The sequence below is a fragment of the Poromitra crassiceps genome (genome assembly GCF_964638095.1).
Source record: "Poromitra crassiceps genome assembly, chromosome: 11".
Taxonomy (NCBI): Eukaryota; Metazoa; Chordata; class Actinopteri; order Beryciformes; family Melamphaidae; genus Poromitra; species Poromitra crassiceps.
In genome coordinates, this window is record NC_139643.1 from 16,199,529 (window position 1) to 16,221,531 (window position 22,003).

At 44.4% G+C, this 22,003-nt stretch overlaps 2 protein-coding genes across 5 annotated transcripts in view; both read left to right on the forward strand.

Moving 5' to 3' along the window:
• LOC310784765 (class I histocompatibility antigen, F10 alpha chain-like) overlaps positions 1-10,778 on the forward strand; it is a 62,616-nt gene extending 51,838 nt beyond the window's left edge. The window contains exon 9 of the transcript XR_014553140.1: positions 10,428-10,778. The gene's annotated coding sequence lies outside the window, so the exon portion shown is untranslated. The remainder of the gene's footprint in view (positions 1-10,427) is intronic.
• On the forward strand, positions 421-10,436 carry LOC310784763 (class I histocompatibility antigen, F10 alpha chain-like). 4 transcript variants are annotated; one of them, XM_083645805.1, is made up of 8 exons: positions 421-530; positions 1,164-1,430; positions 6,105-6,383; positions 7,048-7,353; positions 7,988-8,086; positions 8,345-8,362; positions 8,554-8,627; positions 9,007-10,436. In XM_083645805.1, the coding sequence occupies exons 1-7, from the start codon at positions 482-484 to the stop codon at positions 8,598-8,600; spliced, it is 1,065 nt and encodes a 354-aa protein (XP_083501931.1). In that variant the 5' UTR covers positions 421-481; the 3' UTR covers positions 8,601-8,627; positions 9,007-10,436. The 4 variants fall into 4 exon arrangements, with proteins under 4 accessions (XP_083501931.1, XP_083501933.1, XP_083501932.1 ...); XM_083645807.1 differs by having other exon boundaries at positions 8,554-8,612; XM_083645806.1 differs by having other exon boundaries at positions 8,554-8,596.
• Positions 10,779-22,003: the final 11,225 nt, after the last annotated feature.

The window sequence follows — 22,003 nt, forward strand, 5'->3', positions numbered from 1 at the left end:
TTCCATAAAACTAGAAAAGCAGTAAGGACAAACACCTGTAGATAGAAGCACTACAAATATGAATAAGCTTACACAAATATAATCAGGACACCTTGTGATTTCACCTCAATCAAACAACAAGTCCAAGATTTTAGCTTTGAAACAAGTCAAACCTCTGATAAAACAACACTGAAAGATAAACAATCAATCATTCTAATCATTGTAGGAAAAGTAAGTTGCTTATAGCCTATTATTTATCTAGAAATTAATACTTTTTATATTGTTGCTCTCTTTGTAAGCAGTTTAGTTTCACTTACAACCTATATTCTTCAACTCTACCTAGTAACCCGTGACTAACAGCCTTTTCTGAATTCCCATTGGTCAGAATGTCTCTTGTCCCGCCCCGTTGTGACTGTGAGGTTTCCTGATCTCAGACAGAGGAGACGATCTGCGCAGAGGGAAAGTTTCAGCTGTAGTCTGTTGACTTCTTGATCAAAACAAGATGAAGGTGTTGATATTGTTGCTCCTCTTCTGTCACGTTGCATCTCCAGGTAAGATCACATTTAAAATATCTCCTTTATGTAGCATATAGTTATAAGTGCAGATTGATTCACGTAGGCTACTTATTCAGGTATGTCTGCATTATTCACAGCAGGCTTAGTGTTGCTATTGAGTCTGTGTAGCTGATCAGATTAATAAACTGTGTTATAATCACATCTGGCTTTGTTACATTAGAGCCTACGTTGGTTAAGGTGAAGGTTATGTTTTGATTTAATCTGTAGTATTGTTTATTTAGCCTAAATGGATGTGAATATATACAGGCTACAGCATGTCGATTAAATTAATACATTATCGCACTCTTACAGTCGATGCATTATCAGTTTAGGCTTAAAGTATTTGCACATGGTGCATGGCGCGTGCGTGCGACGTGCGTGCGCGCGTGAGTGATAATGAATAATAACCCTTGATTAAAAAATATGAAAACTGCATTAGTTTCCTGAAGACACTTATTTATTTATTTATTTATTTATTTATTTATTGTCCCATATTCATTAAACAGTAATTGAAATTATTTGTTGTGCTCAGGGAATTAACAAGCGGTCATACATTGTTAGTATAAAAATGAATAAAAAAATGTGCCTGTCAGAAACTTGAGTTCCTCACTTTAACTGTTTGTCCCACAGTGATTCACTCCATGAAGAATTTCCACACTGCATCTTCTGGAGTCTCAAACTTCCCAGAGTTTGTGGGTGTTGTGATGGTTGATGAAGTTCAGATAGAACACTATGACAGCAACACCAAGAGAGCTGTGACCAAACAGGACTGGATGATCAACGCCACAGCAGATGATCCACAGTACTGGGAGAGAGAAACTAGGATGTGTGTGGGAAACCAGCAGGTCTCCAAAAACAACCTTAACGTCATAAAGCAGCGCTTCAACCAAACAGGAGGTTTGTTTGTTTCACAACGTTTTTCGTCCTGGTTTGTTGTAAAGTAGCAGACAGACACACACACACACACACACACACACACACACACACACACACACACACACACGCGCGTATGCGCATGCACACACACACACACACACAGACACACGTGCACGCACACACACGCGCGCGCACACACACACACACACACACACACACACACACACACACACACACACAGCACACACACACACACTGGCCAGGAGACTTATAGCAGCTCGTTTAAAAATTTACTTTGCATATTACAAAATGGTCTCCAATTTGGAGGAGTTTATGGAAAATTGTGGATTGTGCTAAAGGGCTGGTTAAAGGTGTCTCTCTGTGGTAAAGAGAGCATAGTGACTGTGTTAGGATGTCTCTCTCTCTCTCTCTCTCTCTCTCTCTGTGGTAAAGAGAGCATAGTGACTGTGTTAGGATGTCTCTCTCTCTCTCTCTCTCTCTCTCTCTCTCTCTCTCTGTGGTAAAGAGAGCATAGTGACTGTGTTAGGATGTCTCTCTCTCTCTGTGGTAAAGAGAGCATAGTGACTGTGTTAGGATGTCTCTCTCTGTGGTAAAGAGAGCATAGTGACTGTGTTAGGATGTCTCTCTGTGGTAAAGAGAGCATAGTGACTGTGTTAGGATGTCTCTCTCTCTCTGGTAAAGAGAGCATAGTGACTGTGTTAGGATGTCTCTCTGTGGTAAAGAGAGCATAGTGACTGTGTTAGGATGTCTCTCTCTCTCTGGTAAAGAGAGCATAGTGACTGTGTTAGGATCTCTCTCTCTCTCTGTGGTAAAGAGAGCATAGTGACTGTGTTAGGATCTCTCTCTGTGGTAAAGAGAGCATAGTGACTGTGTTAGGATGTCTCTCTCTCTGGTAAAGAGAGCATAGTGACTGTGTTAGGATGTCTCTCTCTCTCTGTGGTAAAGAGAGCATAGTGACTGTGTTAGGATCTCTCTCTGTGGTAAAGAGAGCATAGTGACTGTGTTAGGATCTCTCTCTCTCTGTGGTAAAGAGAGCATAGTGACTGTGTTAGGATCTCTCTCTCTCTGTGGTAAAGAGAGCATAGTGACTGTGTTAGGATCTCTCTCTCTCTGGTAAAGAGAGCATAGTGACTGTGTTAGGATCTCTCTCTCTCTCTGTGGTAAAGAGAGCATAGTGACTATGTTAGGATGTCTCTCTCTCTCTCTCTCTCTCTGTGGTAAAGAGAGCATAGTGACTGTGTTAGGATCTCTCTCTCTCTCTCTCTGTGGTAAAGAGAGCATAGTGACTGTGTTAGGATGTCTCTCTCTCTCTGTGGTAAAGAGAGCATAGTGACTGTGTTAGGATGTCTCTCTCTCTCTGGTAAAGAGAGCATAGTGACTGTGTTAGGATGTCTCTCTCTCTCTGTGGTAAAGTGAGCATAGTGGCTGTGTTAGGATGTCTCTCTCTCTCTGAGGTAAAGAGAGCATAGTGACTGTGTTAGGATGTCTCTCTCTCTCTGTGGTAAAGAGAGCATAGTGACTGTGTTAGGATGTCTCTCTCTCTCTGTGGTAAAGAGAGCATAGTGACTGTGTTAGGATGTCTCTCTCTCTCTGTGGTAAAGAGAGCATAGTGACTGTGTTAGGATGTCTCTCTCTCTCTGTGGTAAAGAGAGCATAGTGACTGTGTTAGGATGTCTCTCTCTCTCTCTGTGGTAAAGAGAGCATAGTGACTGTTAGGATCTCTCTCTGTGGTAAAGAGAGCATAGTGACTGTGTTAGGATGTCTCTCTCTCTCTGTGGTAAAGAGAGCATAGTGACTGTGTTAGGATGTCTCTCTCTCTCTCTGTGGTAAAGAGAGCATAGTGACTGTGTTAGGATGTCTCTCTCTCTCTCTGTGGTAAAGAGAGCATAGTGACTGTTAGGATCTCTCTCTCTCTGTGGTAAAGAGAGCATAGTGACTGTGTTAGGATCTCTCTCTCTCTCTCTCTCTCTGTGGTAAAGAGAGCATAGTGACTGTGTTAGGATCTCTCTCTCTCTGTGGTAAAGAGAGCATAGTGACTGTGTTAGGATGTCTCTCTCTCTCTGTGGTAAAGAGAGCATAGTGACTGTGTTAGGATGTCTCTCTGTTTGACAGCAGTCTCTGTCTCTCTGTCTCTCTCTGAGACGTCCACACTGTCCACATGATGTTTGGCTGTGAGCACCTTCCATCCAGCCAGTAACAGCAGGAGGTGGAGATCCTCTGTGTTGGTGTCTGTGGATCAGTAGGCTCTTTCACACACAGATCACGCAAAATTGTAGTTTGGGAAGCCCGTAAAGCCTGGCAGCCTCGCCACAGAAATTGCTTTCACACAGAGCCAAGCAGCAGGCCACATTCCCGTGCTGCTGTGTACTTTCAGGTGAAATCCCCTGCTCCCGGATTGAAAGGCGAGCGGAGGGATTTCCAGCTCCTCCTAGCCCAAATGAATATTTTCATAGGTTAGTGTAGCCTGGCTACTGTATGATGAACAAATTCATTCAACAACAATACTTCCCTCCTTCTCCTAGTCCGCTGAGCTGGGAGGATAGGTGCACTCGCATGGTGGGCGGACTCGCCAAAACGGGCTCCGCCGCCGCACTCGCATGGTGGGCGGGCAGATCGATATGGTGTCCTACTAAAATTGAAACGATACACGACCGCCCGCATATCAAACAGCTGCAGTCTGCATAACGTTCGTCGGGGGAATAGTATAGGCTATAAATGCACATGACTACTTAACGTTAGTAGTTTTTGTTAGTAGTTTTTGTAAGGGAATCAGGATCAGGATCAGGATATACTTTATTGTCCCCGAGAGGAAATTTGTCTTGGACAACAGTGCTACATACAGCTGCATCATAAAAAAGGAGACAACACAGATGACAAAATAACATAACAGGAACAACAAAGGTCTACACATTTTTTCGTGAAGAGATGCACCTTACATATGAAGTGCATGGAGTTGTATTGCAGCTGACCCGTCAAAGGAAAAGACCCATAAAATAAAGAATTGCACTGAGGATAAAAGATGACATGTGCAAAGAAATGGGCGGGAGACTAGATAAAGTGACCTACGCTGCTGTGCAAAAGTGGCTTACAAATTAAAACAAATGGTGATAAAAGCAATTTGATAATAAAACCAATAAAATAGTAAGACCACAGCATGATCACGTTTAAGAAAAATGATAAAGTGCATTATTGAAATGAAAATTTAAAATAATAATAGAATAAAAAAATAAAATAATAAAAAGGTTCAAATAGAAAATTATAAAACAGATCCCATAAGTTTTTAGAATGTTTAGATTAAGCAGGTCGTTTGTTCAGGAGCGCGATTGATGTTGGGAGGAAGGAGAGCTTGTAGCGATTAGACTTGTACCTACATGCTCTGTATCGCCTTCCAGAAGGTAAGAGTTCATATTCTGAGAATAGAATATGAGAGGAGTCATCCAGAATGCGATGAGACTGCTTGATCACAGCTTCCTCAAAGATCGATTGAAGGGACGGGTAGTTTTTTATTCCTATCACCTTCATGGCGGCTTTCACCATCCTTTCGAGCTTGGATTTACTTTGGATGGTAAAGGGAGCCGAACCATGAAGCTAAGCCGTATCTGATCAGGCTACCGAGGACGGCATTGTAGAAAGTTAGCATGTTTGTGCTGCTCACTCCGAACAATCGGAGTCGGCGAATGCACAGAGCTGATTTCGAGGGGGAATATCATCAGACCAACTCGCCACAGACAGCTATAGCCCTCTGAAGCATATTATTATATCCGTTAATTTTACCTACTAATGTCAACATCGTTTGAGCATAAAGCCTAACCGCACGGAGCATTCCTGCTGGCGTCCCTGCAGTCATGATTGTATAGGCTACTTTTTTTACTTTCACTCCTGCACTTTCTTGATACATGAGGTGATTTCCCCTGTAATTTTTTTATGAATGAGCAGACCATTCACACCTTTTCCGGCTCGCTGCGACGACCTTTCAAATGGAGGCGGGTTGCCAGGTAACCCGGCGCTGTTACTACCTCCCGTCGCGGGACAAAAGGCGTAAAACAATTATCCACCAAAGCGCGTTCACGACTTTCACATCGGAGGCGCTAATCCTATTTTCCGTGCATTTTTCGGCTTTCAAGGCCGGTGTGAAAGAGCCTAGAGTGTCTCTGTGCTAAACATGAGAGATCAACCTCTATCTCTCTCTCTCTCTCTCTCTCTCTCTCTCTCTCTCTCTCTGTGTGTGTGTGTGTGTGTGTGTGTGTGTGTGTGTGTGTGTGTGTGTGTGTGTGTGTGTGTGGGTGTGTGTGTGTGTGTGTATGTCTCTCTCTCTCTCTCTCTCTCTCTCTCTCTCTCTCTCTCTCTCTCTGTGTGTGTGTGTGTGTGTGTGTGTGTGTCTCTCTCTCTCTCTCTCTCTCTCCATCTTCCTCTCTATCTCTATCTCTCTCTCTCTCTCTCTCTCTGTGTGTGTGTGTGTGTGTGTGTGTGTGTGTGTGTGTGTGTGTGTGTGTCTCTCTCTCTCTCTCTCTCTCTCTCTCTCTCTCTCTCTGTGTGTGGGTGTGTGTGTGTGTGTGTGTGTGTGTGTGTGTGTGTGTGTGTCTCTCTCTCTCTCTCTCTCTCTCTGTCTCTCTCCCTGCCCCCCCCCCTCTCTTTCTCTCTCTCTCTCTCTCTCTCTCTCTCTCTCTCTCTCAGGTGTCCACATTAACCAGTTGATGATTGGTTGTGAATGGGATGATGAGACAGGAGAAGTTAATGGGCATCACCAGTATGGTTATGATGGAGAAGACTTCATAGTATTTGACTTGAAGACACTGACATGGATCGCTCCAGTCCAACAGGCTTTCATCACCAAACACAGGCTGGATAATAACAAAGCTATGTTAGCCTACCTGAAGCACTACATCACCACAGTGTGCATTGATGAGCTGAAGAAGTATGTGTCCTATGGGAAGAGCACTCTGCAGAGAACAGGTAGAGTCACATGACCTGATGTAGTTTCATCAACACAACAATGTTCATCTGTCTCTTCTGTTTCTAATGTACAGAAACATGACAGTGAATATGAACCAACATATAGACACACACACACACACACACACACACACACACACACACACACACACACACACACACACACACACACACACACTCACACACACACACACACACACACACACTCACACACACACACACACACACACACAAACACACACACACACACACACACACACACACACACACACACACACTGTAGATACAACTGTCGTGTTTTTGTTTACACACATCTGCTTTTTGTCATTCAGTCTTCCTCTCCCCCTCTCTCTCCCTCTCTCTCTCTCTCTCTCCTCTCTCTCTCTCCACCCCCCCCCTCTCTCTCTCTCTCTCTGTGTGTCTCACTCCCACACTCCCCCCCCCTCTCTATCTCTCTCCACTCCCCCCCTCTCTCTCTCTCTCTCTGTGTGTCTCACTCCCACACTCCCCCCCCTCTCTATCTCTCTCCACTCCCCCCCTCTCTCTCTCTCTCTCTGTGTGTCTCACTCCCACACTCCCCCCCCCCTCTCTATCTCTCTCCACTCCCCCTCTCTCTCTCCCCCTCTCTCTCTCTATCTCTCTCTCTCTCTCTCTCTCTCTCCAGTTCTTCCCTCGATCTCTCTCCTCCAGAAGTCTCCCTCCTCTCCAGTCACCTGCCATGCTACAGGCTTCTACCCGGACAGAGTCATGTTGTTCTGGACCAGAGATGGAGAGGAGCTTCAGGACCTTCAGGATAAGGGAGAGATCCTCCCCAACCACGATGGAACCTTCCAGACGAGCGTTCGGCTGAACGTTTCATCAGTCAAAGCTGAAGACTGGGGGAAGTACGAGTGTGTGTTTCAGCTCGCTGGTGTCGAGGAGGACATCATCACCAAACTGGACCCAGCAGTGATCAAGACCAACAACCCAGGTAAGACTGGGATCACAGCTGATGGAGGAGGAGAGACACATTGACTTGACTTCTGACACCTGACTTGTAATTCATGTGTTTTGTTTCTGTTCTTCTGTAATGGAGCCTTTCTCTCACATTGTTGTCATGTTGTTGTCATGTTAGTTTCTGTCATCAGGTTCAGTTGGTTTTTGCTCATCTTGATTTATATTTTTTATTCTTTGCTTCTTTATAAATGAGAAATTGTTAGGAGATGGTTTGTATAGCAGTTTTATATCCAAATGGACACATTCATTTAAACTTGTCATCAGATTATTTAGTTCAGCCTATGTTTTCTCATGCAGTCTAGTTTCTATGCACTGTATGCTGTTCCCACATAGTTGCTTCCTCCTTGGAGGTACATTTGAGCTCAGTCTTGTTGACATACCATCATTTAGCAACCAGACAGTTTTTAACTCCATGATAATATTGAAGACAACCAAACATGCTGGTCGCTTCACTAAAACACATGAGGTGTGTCTCTAGTTTGTCTGAGTCACATGACCTCCTCTCTCTACTTACAATACTAAAGTGGAACAAATAGACATCATGTGATCCATCCAGTGTCACGTGACAAAGTGTGAATGCTCTGTTCTTCTTCCATGTTCTCCTTCAGGGAGCAATCCTGCTCTTATCATTGGAGTGGGAGTGGCTGTAGGACTGCTCCTCCTGCTGGCCATCTGTGGCATTGCAGTCTGGAGGAAGAACAATAACGGTGAGGACAAGTTTTCTCCTCCTCAGAAAGAAATGATGATCCTCTAGTATAGGATTTAGTCTTAATTATTGTTCCATAACATATTTTATATGTGCTTCTGGTCATTCAAAGTCCATAAAATGTATATCATCATACCTGTAATAGAAAAGACTTATCTAGTAATAGTGAAGCACATAATGTAACATAATGTTTCTTTTCATAAATATTAATTTGTAATCTGTCATTGAGTAATAATGTAACATCTTGTCTGTATTTCAGGCTTCAAACCTGCTCGCAGTGAGTTTTCCTTTCATTGTTTTTTGCCATTCTGTAATTATGTGTACTATTTGGATCTGTTATGTGCATGATGAGTACTTATAAAGAACATGGAAGAAGATCAGGCATTAGTAATCAATCACTAATCTCTCATGTTTTGTTTCTTTACGCTTCATTTCAAGTTACATTATTACTTTGTTGACTTTTTGTAGCTTCGGAGACTTCACCTACTGAATTACCTCCTCTCCCATCGCAGTGAGTGCTTCATCATGTGAGAACACATTGAGTATGTTAAACAAAGATTTAATCAAAATCAAAATCAAAACTTAATATCAGCCAAATTGTGAATAGTCACAGATATAGCGGTATAAGCAGATTCCCTTGAGAGTTGTAATTCACATCCCGCTGCAGGTGAGGATTAAAAACATCATTCTGATCAAACATTTCCTGCAGTGTTACAGTATAATGACTAAAAACAGTTGCTGTTGAGTTTTTATCTTGATTCTGATGCACACAAAAATCAGATTGCATCATTCTATATCTAAATGTTATAATTTGACCCAGAAATTAATATCCCAGACAATATGAAAGCAAATAGACTGCACAGTGTGAACAATAATACGTTCAATATTTCAGCTTGTCTGTCTGTTCATCTGTCTTGACAGGTGACCAGTGGAGATGAGAAGAGGATGGTGAACTGACGCATCATCAAGATAAATTACAGCAGTTGTTTCTAGTTTGGGACAAAAAGTGCACATTAACTAAATTTGTTTGATTGACTCACTGAGAGTCAAAGTTATATGATTGGTCAGAATATTGTGGGAGAAATTAAATTGTTAAAATTTGCATTGATTTACTCACCAAAGAAGAATATCTGGTTGCTTCTTCTTAGTTAATGTTTCTTCATTAGTGTTTGACTCCTCCCTCCATACTGGATTGTAAATGCTATTAAATGCAGCTAGTTGTTTGCTAACTGAATGGCAGCAGCATGACTGTACAGGTAAACCTCCTCTGTAGGAGGAGCTACATCAGCAGAGTACTGATGCTGCTACAGCTGTTTCTGCTCAGCTTTTGGGGAGAGGATTTACTACGGCAGCTAGCAGAGACCAGGCCTGTGGAAGTAACTGATTACAGTACATGTAATGGGATTATGTAATCTGATTACAAAGAAAAATGGAAAAAAAACAGTAAATGTAATCGCTTACAGTTACTGAAAAAAAGATGTAATCAAGATACAGTTCCATCGAGTAAACATCTGGATTACCAGCAGGATTACAATTTTAAACTACATTTTAAAATAAAGAATGATGCACACACATCACAACACTTCCCTCTAACAACACCACTCTGATCCAACCTGGTTTCACAACAGTTTGTGACATCATAGTCTGCAGCCAGTCGCTCCAGCTGACAGTTTGTGACATCATAGTCTGCAGCCAGTCGCACCAGCTGCCATTGTGTTATGGAAATGTCCCTCTGAGGAGCATGCCCCCAGACTCCAGTAGTCAAATGCAGGACATTTGTTTAAAAGTCATCCAAAAGTAACACAAAGTAATCATCAGTTACATTGCCTTAATATTGTGATACTCGGATTACCGTTACTGATTATAATTTTTAACAGGTAATTAGTAATTGGATCTGATTACATTTTTAGAGTAACGCTCTCAACCCTGGCAGAGAGCAAACACATGATGAGAGAGTGAACAGAAAGGACACTTCCTTTAGCATGCTGACACACACACTGCATTTTGCTTTGTCAATTCAGCAACAATATCTTGTGTCTTTGAGTTTATAATCAGCTGTGAATTGACCAGTGATTTTCTTTTTCACTGCTGATTTTATAAATCTCACATGTTGAGTTTGTTTTGCTTCAGTTCAGTTCTGCTGGATGCTGCTGTGGCTCAGTGCTCTGCTCTGTCATTGTAAAGCCGTTCAAATCTCTATAATGCTGTGGAAATTATCTCCAATCTGTACAGCTTTTTGTATATTAGTGCGTTTTCAATAGTTGTTTTTTAAATTTTGTATTTGGTGAACGGGATTCCTCCCTGCTTTTCTAGGAAATTGTACAGTCAGATATTTTGTGTAGATGTTTTTATGAATAATGCTGTTTTTTATTTAAAATGTGTTGTTGTAAACTGTTCGTGTGTGTCTGTGTTTACATGCAAGTGTGTATGTGTGTGTGTGTGTGTGTGTGTGTGTGTGCGTGCGAGCGAGTGTGTGTGTGTGTGTGTGTGTGTGTGTGTGTGTGTGTGTGTGCATGCGAGCATGCGTGTGTGTGTGTGTGTGTGTGTGTGTGTGTGAGTGTGTGTGCGCGCACGTGTGCGAGCGAGAGTCTGGAGATTTATAAGCGGTTAAAGAGTTTTAGGCTACAGTATCTTTCTTGTGTCAGTTGGCACAACTTGTATGAAATAGGGTTTTGATTAATAAATGAAATGTTTCTGAAAACATGAGTTGTTTATTTATTTGTGTATTTGTGGATCATAACCAAAGGATGATTCATGCATTCAAAGAATATCATGCATGCACATGTATTTTTTATATTTCACTATAGTGCCTCTATTAAATAAGACCAAATTAACCTTGTGTTACTTAGATGCAAAGAGAAACATTGCTAATATTCTTCAATGTTGCTTTTGTCTTTTCCAATGTATACTATTATTACTCACATGCTGCTTTTCCTTATGTCCTGTGGAGCCCCCTGCTGGCCTAAGACTTTCACACAAGTGTACTTGTGCAACCAGAGTGACAATAAACATCAGAGAGCAGAGGCACAGATCATAATGATGATTTATCAGCTTAATATTTAGAGACCAACATCAAGTCACATGACATCCTCATCAGGTCATTTCTCAGTTCAGAGGGAGATACATAATCTGTCCAGAGGGGGCACTGTCACACTGCTGTTCTGAGTCCTCTGTAATGTAAACTAATTTTTTTTAATTACATTTATACAACATTGATGATGAGGACACTGATGAGGATGTCACATGACTACAACTGAAGTCAGTGTGGACTGGTTCTCTCTGGAGTTGTGCTGGCAACCTCCCTGTGTGTTATATATGGACAAACTTCAGCTGTGTTTCAACTGGCATGAGTGGGAGGAGATGATGACAGAATGTTCATTTTTGGGTGAACTGTTCCTTTAATGAACTCTGTCAACACAAACTGGAGCATTTGTGCCAAGATCAGTAAGACACGGCAGTAAGACACGGCAACTTAAAAAGGATTTGATGCACTAATGACATCTCAAAACCTAGAACTGTCCCAAATCTACTGGTCTGTAATGCGAGATCTCTTTCAAATAAATTAGATGAATTTCAAACATTTCTGATTGCAAATAATGTAGACATTGCTGCAGTCACTGAAACGTGGTTTAACCCTGATCTATCAGAGGAGGTTTATAGAATTGATGGATACAACATATTCTCCAGACCCAGACAACAAGGAAGGGGTGGGGGTGTTGCTGTCTACATAAAGGAAGACATTATAGCTCAGAGGACTGACAAGACTATACCAGAGGAACTTGAATGTATATGGTTGCAGCCCTCGTAGAACTCCACGAGAAGTTCCATCAATGTTCTTATGTGTGGTTTACCATCCCCCAAACTCCCAGCATGAGAAGCTTTTATTTGACCATTTACTTAGCACTATGGATGAACTACAGACCAAATACATGGACCCTGGTATTGTAATTACAGGGGATTTCAACCGTGCTGATGTAAAATAACTGACCCGTGGGAACAACCTAAAGCAAATAGTCAAAAAGCCAACAAGAGGCGATGCAATCCTGGATTTGATATTGACAAATCTAAAAAAGCACTACAAGGCCCCACAGATTGTTGCTCCTTTAGGGATGAGTGATCACAATATGATCATTGCTCTACCAAATAAACCAATGAGAGTAGATAAAATGATCACTAAAGCCCTTTTCCCACATGCGCTTTGTACCGCAAAATGACCGGAACGTGGTCTAATGCCTGCATGTGAGAAAGGCGGCGTGCCGGTATAAGCGCGACCCCGTCGTCCCCGACATTTCACCAGTTTCGAGCCAGTCAGAAGAGCGGTATGCTCTTAAGGGGACGCAAGTGGAAACGGTTCCAGTCATTTTCCGCGACAGCGGTCCTTCAATCATGGGCGAGGAGTAGCCTACACACGTTGCTTAATGTTCCAGCGGGCATAATCTAATCATTCGCGCACATTAAAGCAAACTGGCGAAATGATCTTGTGATAGGCTAATAAGAGCAGTATGTCAGCTTGCTGATTTCCGAAGGCAACCCCGGACACATCAAACGAAGCCAGTCTGTAAAAAGTGCTTCAATGCGACGCAGGTGAACGGATAAACATCGAACCAGCAACTATTTCTCTCAGACACGGATCCCAACTTCTTCAAAGTGCATCATCTAATCATTCGCGCACATCAAAGCAAACTACTTCCAGATTTCGCTTGTGCATTTGCTTTCTCTACATACATACAAGCGTTGAGCAGCTTGCAAGCCTTTCTCGCTGTGTCTGTCCGTGGCTGCTGCTCTCGAGCAGACAGGGGAGGGGGTAAATCGGCTGTGTTTATTACGCTGGCGGCTTGACGCTGCTCTGAAGTCAAACGAGTGTGATTTATTGTGTGACAACTGACAAGTGAACTTATTTCGAGTTTTGCCGACCCCCCAAATAAGCTCCCCCCTCCCCCCGCCCCCCCAACATACAGGAAAATTCGCTGATAGATTCCCACATGCGTGAGCCGAAGTGTGAAGGGAAATGTCCGATATTGACTTACAGGTAATTTTCCGGTACGCATGTGGGAAAACGGCTTAAGAAAACCCAACCAATGCCTCCCGCGAGTCCGTATCTTATCTACCTCGACCACCGGTATAAGAGCCGCTTCCACGCAATCGTGGCTCATGTTTAGTGGCAGGTCATTATCCGCATCTGAGTGGGCGGGTGTGGCTCTTCGTGACTCACTTCACGTTCACTAGTTTATTAATTAATGAATCGTTCGGGCAATCGCTTATATCAACGAGCAAATTCACGGTTTCCTCGAGTGCTGCTGATAAAAATCGCAAGTTTGCTTTGCACATGCGGAGCGCTGATCATGAAGAAACTGCCGCAAGCGTATTGCGAGAATTCTCGCAGCGACAGAGAAGTCCTCTGCAGGTTGTAAAGCTTATTATTATGTCCGTTAATTTAGCCACTAATATCAACATAATTTCAGCATAAATAACCTAGAACCTCAATTGATTTGCCATGGAGTATTTAATGGGCAGCTTTCATTTATTTGTCTGAACACTTTATGGAGCGCATCGTCTCAAAGCTCACAACACGCAACAAGGGATTTCGTTCTCAGATGTAGGCTACAGGTAACACAATATTCTTACCTTTTGCCCTTCAGTTGAAAGTAAAGCAAATATTCTCATGTTGTGAAGTAGGCTATAAGTCCGTTCTGAAAGCGAGTTGGATGCCCGCGTGTCAACCAGCTGCAGTCCCTCGTCATCGTGTCAATATAGACCGCTTCAGAAAATATATAGGCTATAAAGTTTGACTGACTGCACGTCTCATCTCTGGCTTGTTGCAGGTAGGCAACTTCTTAATTTAGATTATCTTTCAAGTTATTTAATTTCATGTTCTTCGATGCAAAGAGACATTTAACTCATTGAGTGCCAATGACGTCGATCGGCGTCAAAGTAAATACTAACGTTGAGTGCCAATGACGTCGATCGGCGTCAAATGCGTTTTTTGACGGTGGGACGTGGATCAAAGCCTCATGCATCTCCTGTACAAATATTGTAGCTATTGAAGGTGTATAACCTATTTTACGGACCCATTAGGTGGCGACAGTGCTCTCCAGATTAGAGAAAGGTCAGGAAAACAGCAGGAAAAAGCCGTGATGAAAGAGAAACCGATGCATGCTGCAGCCAGAGCCATATAGATTGCTCTGGCAGGAGCTAACGTTAGCTGCGAACAGCAGTCAATCCGCGCCCACAACTGAGCCCCTCTGTCTCTGCTGCATAGTTTCTCCACACGATTAGCCGCCAGAAAAGCAGCACCCGACGCCGAAGGGCCAAACCATTCTCAGCAGTCCGGTTTGGCTTTTCGGTGTTGCGCTGGGAGCCGGCGCACAAAAACGGAGCGCTCCGAAAATAGACGCTGGGTGCGTGAGGCTGTGTGTTAGTGTGGGGAGGAGTTTGCAGCTGAGGGGGGGAGATGGGGGTGGGGCACGCAGGGCACCACACAACTACACCACGTCACTACATCAGAAAATATTAGCTTCAGAGTCAGTGAATGTGCTTGAAATGCTTCATTTCACAAAAGGCTGAATATCTCAGCTTCTAATTTGAAACGCGTTTTTGCTGAAAACAACCTATCTTCTCCGGCTGATAACTAAAGAACGGAAAATGGTATCAATAAACTTTTTTTTGCTGATGATACAATAGAGTCTCCTCGTTCTTTGTGCGTGTTCGGTGTTTACATAGTAATATCACATAGAAAAAACGGTGGAGCTACTAGGAGTATTTTTATATAGCAATATTTAATGCGAAGTAATATATCTGTGTACAGGCAGTTACAAATCAGAATATATCTTCAAAGTTAAACGGGCAGACAAAACGCAACGCGTTTCAACCACGTAGGTCTTCCTCAGGCAATGTTAGCTGGGCGTCGGCCGCCGCACCTGTGTATATAAGGCAAAATACGTGGCAACAGTCAGTTGGGATGACGTATGGTGGGCAGTGCTATGACATCACAGTATAGGATGGGCCTTGTTAAAGCAACAGAGAATAGCAACAACATACACAAGTAAAAATAGTAAATAAATAAACAATAATGGTTACAGCAGAAGACAACAGTCTATAGGATATAGGCTATAAGTTATAGGCTAGGGAGGAATAGGCTAGGGAGGAAAAAGGGGAAAAGGGGGGGGGGGGAGGAAAGGGGGGGAGAGGGGGGGGGGGAGGGGGAGGGGGGAGAGACAGCTGAACACCACATACAGGACCCGGATAGCAATATCATGACTGAATGCAATACAGTTAAATAAAACACACCAGGTCTAGGTCCTCGTTAAGTCCATGCGGGCTGACAGTGTTGAGTGTATGGATCCAGCGTGCTTCACGCTGTAATAGATTCCTATCCAGGTCCCCGCCCCTTGGGTGCGGTTTCACCAAGTCAAGTGCCCAGAACCGGAGATCAGAATCAGCGTGATTATGCTGTACAAAATGTTCAACCAACGGGGCTTTCGTGTCTCTGCGACGAATGGCACTCTTATGTTCCGTTACGCGTATGCGTAACGGACGAGTAGTCTTGCCAATGTACCACCGTGGGCAGGGACAGGAGATAGCATACACTACCCCCTGCGATGCGCAGGTGGTGAGGTGCTTGAGGTCGATGGTAACTCCATTTGGGAACAAGAGGGATTTTGCTTTGTTAGTTTGGGGGCAGCAAGAGCAGTGTCCACACGGAAAGTGGCCTATAGGGGGAGGTCGGGAATCGATGGTGGGTTGTGTGGAGATGGGGGTGTGAAACGTTTTGACCAGGCTGTCCCTGATGTTCTGGTTCCTGGTGAAGGCTATCCTGGGTGGTGTGGTGAAGCTTTCATGTACTTGTAACACTCTCCAATGTTTTAACAAGCAGCGTTTAATTTTATTGGCTAGGGGAGAGTACTGGAGGGTGGCTGTGACTCTGGGTGGGGTAGGGTCCGGTATCTTGGGCTGTAGCAGGATGTCCCTATGTGAGTATAGAGCGCGTTTATACGCGTGGGAGATGGGTCTCCGCCCATACCCTCTCTCCTGGAATCTGAGACGCATCTGAGTGGCCTTATCGACAAAGTCACGTTTGTCACTGCATAATCTGCGAAGGCGCATAAATTGTCCCGTGGGCAGATTATCCTTGAGATGAGAGGGGTGATAGCTAGTGGCGTGGAGGAGGGTGTTCCTGTCTGTGGGCTTACGATAGATGGATGAGTGTAATTTATTGTTGTGTTTGTAAACAGAGACGTCCAAGAAATTAATCCGGTCGGGGTGATGGTCTATGGTGAAGCGGAGGTGGGGGTTCCAGGTGTTGAGCAGGGTATGAAATTCTAACAGTGATGTGGATGAGCCATGCCAGATCAGGAAGACGTCATCGATATATCTGCGCCACAGAATGATAGAGCTGATAAACGGGTTAACGCTAGAGTTGTACAAAAAGTCTTTCTCAAAAGCACCCACGTATAAATTTGCTATACTGGGGGCTGCGGCGCAGCCCATAGCGACCCCCGAGGTCTGAAGATAATAGTCCCCGTTGAATACGAAGTAGTTGTGGACAAGGCTAATCTCAGCCAGAGAGGCTATGAGTTCATTGGGGGGGGTATCTGTTGTTCTCCCGGTCAGTGTGTGTTTGATGATCTCTATTGCCCCCTGTTGTGGAATGTTGGTATATAATGATTCGATGTCCATGGTGGCCAGTATGACAGATGACACATCTATGTCTAGTTGGTCTATGATGCAGAGGAAATCTGCTGAGTCCCGGATGTATGCTGGTAGTCTGTGGACAAAAGGCTGTATATGGTGGTCAACAAATTTAGATAGCGGCTCCAGTAGGGACTCATTTCCTGAGACGATCGGGCGGCCAGGAGGAGGGGTCTTATTTTTATGAATTTTGGGGAGCAGATACAGAGCTGGGGTCCTGTGGTGTTTACGTAACAGAAACCTGTGGTCACGTTTGGTGATATGGCCAGCCTGAAGTGCATTGTCTATGACGGATTTAATGATGGCTCGGGTGCGAGGCCCTGGATCACTGCTGCATTGTTTATATGTAATAGGATCAGAGAGCTGACGCATAGCTTCCGCAGTGTAGTCAGAAAGGTTCTGAATGACAACCGCTCCGCCTTTATCAGCAGGTCGGATCACAATCGAGTTGTCACGTTGTAGTTCTGTGAGATAGGTTCTGCCTGACAAGGGGGATGCTCTGTTCGAGGGTAGAGATATCCTGATGGACGAGCTTGCTATACGTGTCTATGGCCGAGTCTATAATGCCGGGTGGTATGAAGGAGGAGGGGGGTGCGAGGGCTGGGGGGGTACTGTCAGTGCTGTTAAGGTGCCTAAAGTATAATCTGAGCCTAAGTTTACGGATGAATTTGTGTAGATTGATTCTGGTGTTGAAAGGCTGATACTTGGCAGTGGGGACAAATGACAGTCCTTTAGAGAGCAGGTCTAGATGTGGCTGTGAGAGGGACTTACTGGACAAGTTAATCACTGGTATGGGTTGTGAGAGCTCCTGGTGTAGTATCGGGGCTGCTGGAACTGGGACTCCCCGTCCCAGTCCTGTAGGGGAGGCTGGGCCGCACGCCTGGTAGAGCCCCGTTTGGGCCGTCCTCTCTGTGTAGAGCGGCCTTGGCCTAAAAAAGAGGCTGATGATGCAGAGGCTCCTGAAGAAGCTGCTGAGATAGAGGGGGGTCCGGCTCCCTCTGAGTCGTCTCCACTGGAACAGGTGTATTCCGGGGACGAGTCTCGGAAAGTGACTCTCCTGGGTCTGCGTGTGGTGGGATTTAGCCATTGGTAAACGTGATTTCTCTGATAATCGTTAAGATCACGCAGGAATTTCTTATATTTAAAGGCTTTGGTGTCTTCCTTCAGCTGGTTGATCGTCTCCTGGATGATGGAGGTCTGGTTGTTCAAATCGTCTAGAGTCGTCTTCTCTTTGACGGAGTTGAGGTGTGTTGCTATCTCGGTTCTGAGCTGGGTGGCCTCCGAGTTGGAGGTCTGAATGAGTAGAATCATCAAGTCCAGCGAGCACTTGTTAAGAATGCCGCACCATTTATTTGAGAAAACAGGGTTATCCTGGAACGCCGTCGGTGCCTTTTGCATACGTAATCCACGGGGGATTCTTTTGGCGCGGCAGTACTCTGACAGTGTGCCCGAGTGTAGTTCAAGGCGGGTTACACGTTTTTCAAGCTTCAGGATGGAATTCCAATCCTGGGAAACTGGCGATGCGGGCTGAGTCTGGAAAAGAGAGGGGCCCGTCGCCAGGAGTGAAGCAATATCCTCCGAGGTGTAACTCAGTACATTGTCCCAATCGGGTACATGAGGATCGGTCATGTCCACGTGACAGTTAGCCAAACTGTACAGAATAGGAAATCAAAGAAAGTTTATTTATTTACTATTTTTACTTGTGTATGTTGTTGCTATTCTCTGTTGCTTTAACAAGGCCCATCCTATACTGTGATGTCATAGCACTGCCCACCATACGTCATCCCAACTGACTGTTGCCACGTATTTTGCCTTATATACACAGGTGCGGCGGCCGACGCCCAGCTAACATTGCCTGAGGAAGACCTACGTGGTTGAAACGCGTTGCGTTTTGTCTGCCCGTTTAACTTTGAAGATATATTCTGATTTGTAACTGCCTGTACACAGATATATTACTTCGCATTAAATATTGCTATATAAAAATACTCCTAGTAGCTCCACCGTTTTTTCTATTTGAATAATTTTGCCTTTTGAGCTGCTTGGGTCCACACTTTCTTTGATTTCCCATAGTAATATCACACAATATTCTATGGGCCTCGAGAAATCACTGAAAACGCTCTGAAACTCTGGCACTGTTGGCACACCGCCAGTGTTCTTTAGGCTTAATTAAACGGGAATATATGACAAACTCAGTTCACAAAGTGTGTGACGAGTTCATTCACTATAATAAAATACATTTGTTGGATAATAGCTTTTGTTTTTTGTGTTTTATTGTTTAATCTTAACACATTGAGTGCCAGCGACGCCATATAGCGTCAAGAGAAATTTACCGTAGAGTGCCAGCGACGCCAAATGGCGTCAATAACTCCAAAATCATATTTTTCCATATTTGTGCAGTTTAAGGTCGTACGCAGCCTGTCAACGTAATTTCCTTCAATGGATCTCACGGCGCCACCTTAAAAAATCGACGCGATCAAAGCGCGCCGCCCCCCCCGACTCCTTTGTCTTGACTGAGTTTGCGAAATCGCTTCAGTCCCTTGGTGATAGCAGATGGTAAGCATACGATAGATAGCATTTAGCGAACATTAGCATTGAGAATTAGCATTGAGCATTAGATAGTTATTAGCGGTATATTTAGATCAGATAGGTAGATAGATAGATAGATAGATTGATAGCATCAGATAGATTAGTTTGTGAGATTGTGTTGAGCGTTTGGTGTATTTGAGGTGAGTGCTTGGGTGTTTGAGGTGTGTGTGTGTGTGTGTGAGGGCCGCGTGTGTGTGTGAGTGTTTGTGATAGCGTTAGGTCGATTAGTTTAGCAGGCAGCAGTAGTAGCGTTAGCGTATAGTTATTAGTTAGTGTAGTGTGTGTAAAAAAAAACAAAAAAATACGTGTTTGTGCGTCTCTGTCTGTCTGTGTCTGTCTCTCTGTGTGTTGTGTGTGTGTGTGTGTGTGTGTGTGTGTGTGTGTGTGTGTGTGTGTGTGTGTGTGTGTGTGTGTGTGTGTTTAGTTGGCTAGTTGGCTAGTTTACGCTAGTCTAGAGCTAGTTTAGCTGTAGGGATGCCTAGGCGCAAGCGTCCCCAGCCTGCTGCCGGGCAGCTCACATTACAGCAGGCCCTGGACCGCGCTGTTCAGTCGAGAGGTCTCCCGGAGACGGACTCCGACGAGCCGGTCTCTTCGTCTGAACATGACGATACCAGGGATTCAGACTGGCGACCGCCTGCACCGGACTCCAGCGATGGTGAGATCGATTTACGATCATCTGATATTGAAAACACTTTTTTCCTTCAATCATATATATCATATTTTTATAAACTCTCACTTTGGATACAGATGAGGAGGAGGAGACTCCTGAGTTCCCCGTGGCGTCGTCTTCTAGAGGTAAGAACCTAGATATATATACGTTATTATTGATCCTTTGCAGGAAATTCATGTGTCAGGTATACAGCTAAATCTACATTTCAGGACAAACAGAACAATGTATCATCATCATCTTCATAGGAGAGCAAAAAGTAGCCTACTAAAAGTGACTTACAGTATATAGCAGTGATGCCCAACCAGTAGATCGGGAGAGAGAGAGAGAGAGAGAGAGAGAGAGACAGACAAACAAAGAAAGAGGGAGTGTGTTGTGGCGACTTTACTATGCAAAAAAATAAACACACACATGCACACACACATTTTATTATTCAGCCATTTATTTTCGTAAATAAAAGCTTGGTAAGAATAACAATCCTGAATTATTTAGCCTATTCTAATACCATGTAAAATATACAATTTCAGAGTTGGAGGACAGTGAGGATGACGAAAACCAAGGGGCTTCCTCCATCTTCCCACGGCTTGCACGTTTGGGGTCCAGTGATGAAGGTGAGATCAAGGCCATTTTAGAATTCCAATTCAATCTGATAGTGAATGAAAACATAAACTTTTTTCCTTCAAGAAATTTCAATTTCATATTTTTATAAATTCACTTTTACGACAGAAGAGTCGGAGGATCCACCACCACCACCACCACCTTCTTCAAGTGCAGTTGGGCGCAAAAGAGGTGGGAACCTTTTTTATTCAGTTTATTTTTGTCAACACAAGGCTTCTAATTATTGGATTTTGTCAAAAAGACAGCTTGTTTACATATCACAATTGTCTGAAGAAAAACCTTTTATTTCATATTATTTTTATTTTATTTTATTTTTATTCAGCTGGCAAGACTCGCCATCAGGAGGACCCGCCAAGCTGGCGGGAAACGGGTGACTGGAGCCCCAAGAGCTTGCCGTTCACGGGAGTGGCAGGTCCTAGCAACGCGGCAGCATCCATCCAGTCCGACCAGCCTGTCGACTTCGTGGAGCTCTACCTCTGCGAGGAGCTGCTGCAGCTCATTGTTGAGCAGACAAACACTTATGCACAACAGTGCATTGCTGTCCTCCATCAGCTGCGTCTCCCCTTCTCCAGGGCAAATGCCTGGGTTCCGCTGACGGTGGTAGAGCTGAAGCGGTTTTTGGGTTTGCTCTTCCTCACCGGCCTCATAAAGAAACCCAGCATCGCGGAATACTGGTCTGTTGAACTTGCACTTGAAACGCCCTACTTCAGAAGAACAATGCCACGGAACAGGTACCAGATAATCTGGCGCTTTATTCATTTCAGTGACAACCGGGAGGTCGATGGCAGCGACCCGCTGCACAAAGTGCGTCTCGTCCTGGACCTGCTGCTCTGCAAATTCAGGGAGATGTACCGGCCCTCACAGAACATCAGTGTGGACGAAGGGATGCTTCTCTGGCGCGGGAGACTGCGGTTCAAGGTGTACAACCCTGCAAAACCAGTCAAGTACGGCATCAAGAGTTACATACTCTGCGATTCTGAAAACGGCTATTGCTACTCCATGAAGCCCTACTGTGGAACAAGCAACACACTGCAGGACACCGTGCGCTTCCTGGTCGACGGCCTTGAGGGTTTTGGCCACCGCCTCTACATGGACAACTTCTACAACAGTGAGTCCATGTGTCGACTTCTCCTCAGCCTCCACATAGACTCAGCCGGCACACTCCGTGTGAACAGGGGAGAACCACCGTCAATCCGGCAGGTCAGCATGTCGGATCTGGCAGTCGGTGAACGACGCGCTCTCCACAACGACGCAGTGATGGTCCTGGCGTGGCGAGACAAGCGGATCGTCAGGATGATCACCACCTTCCACACGGATGACATGAAGACCGTAGAGGTGAGACAGAAAGGCCAAAGTGAG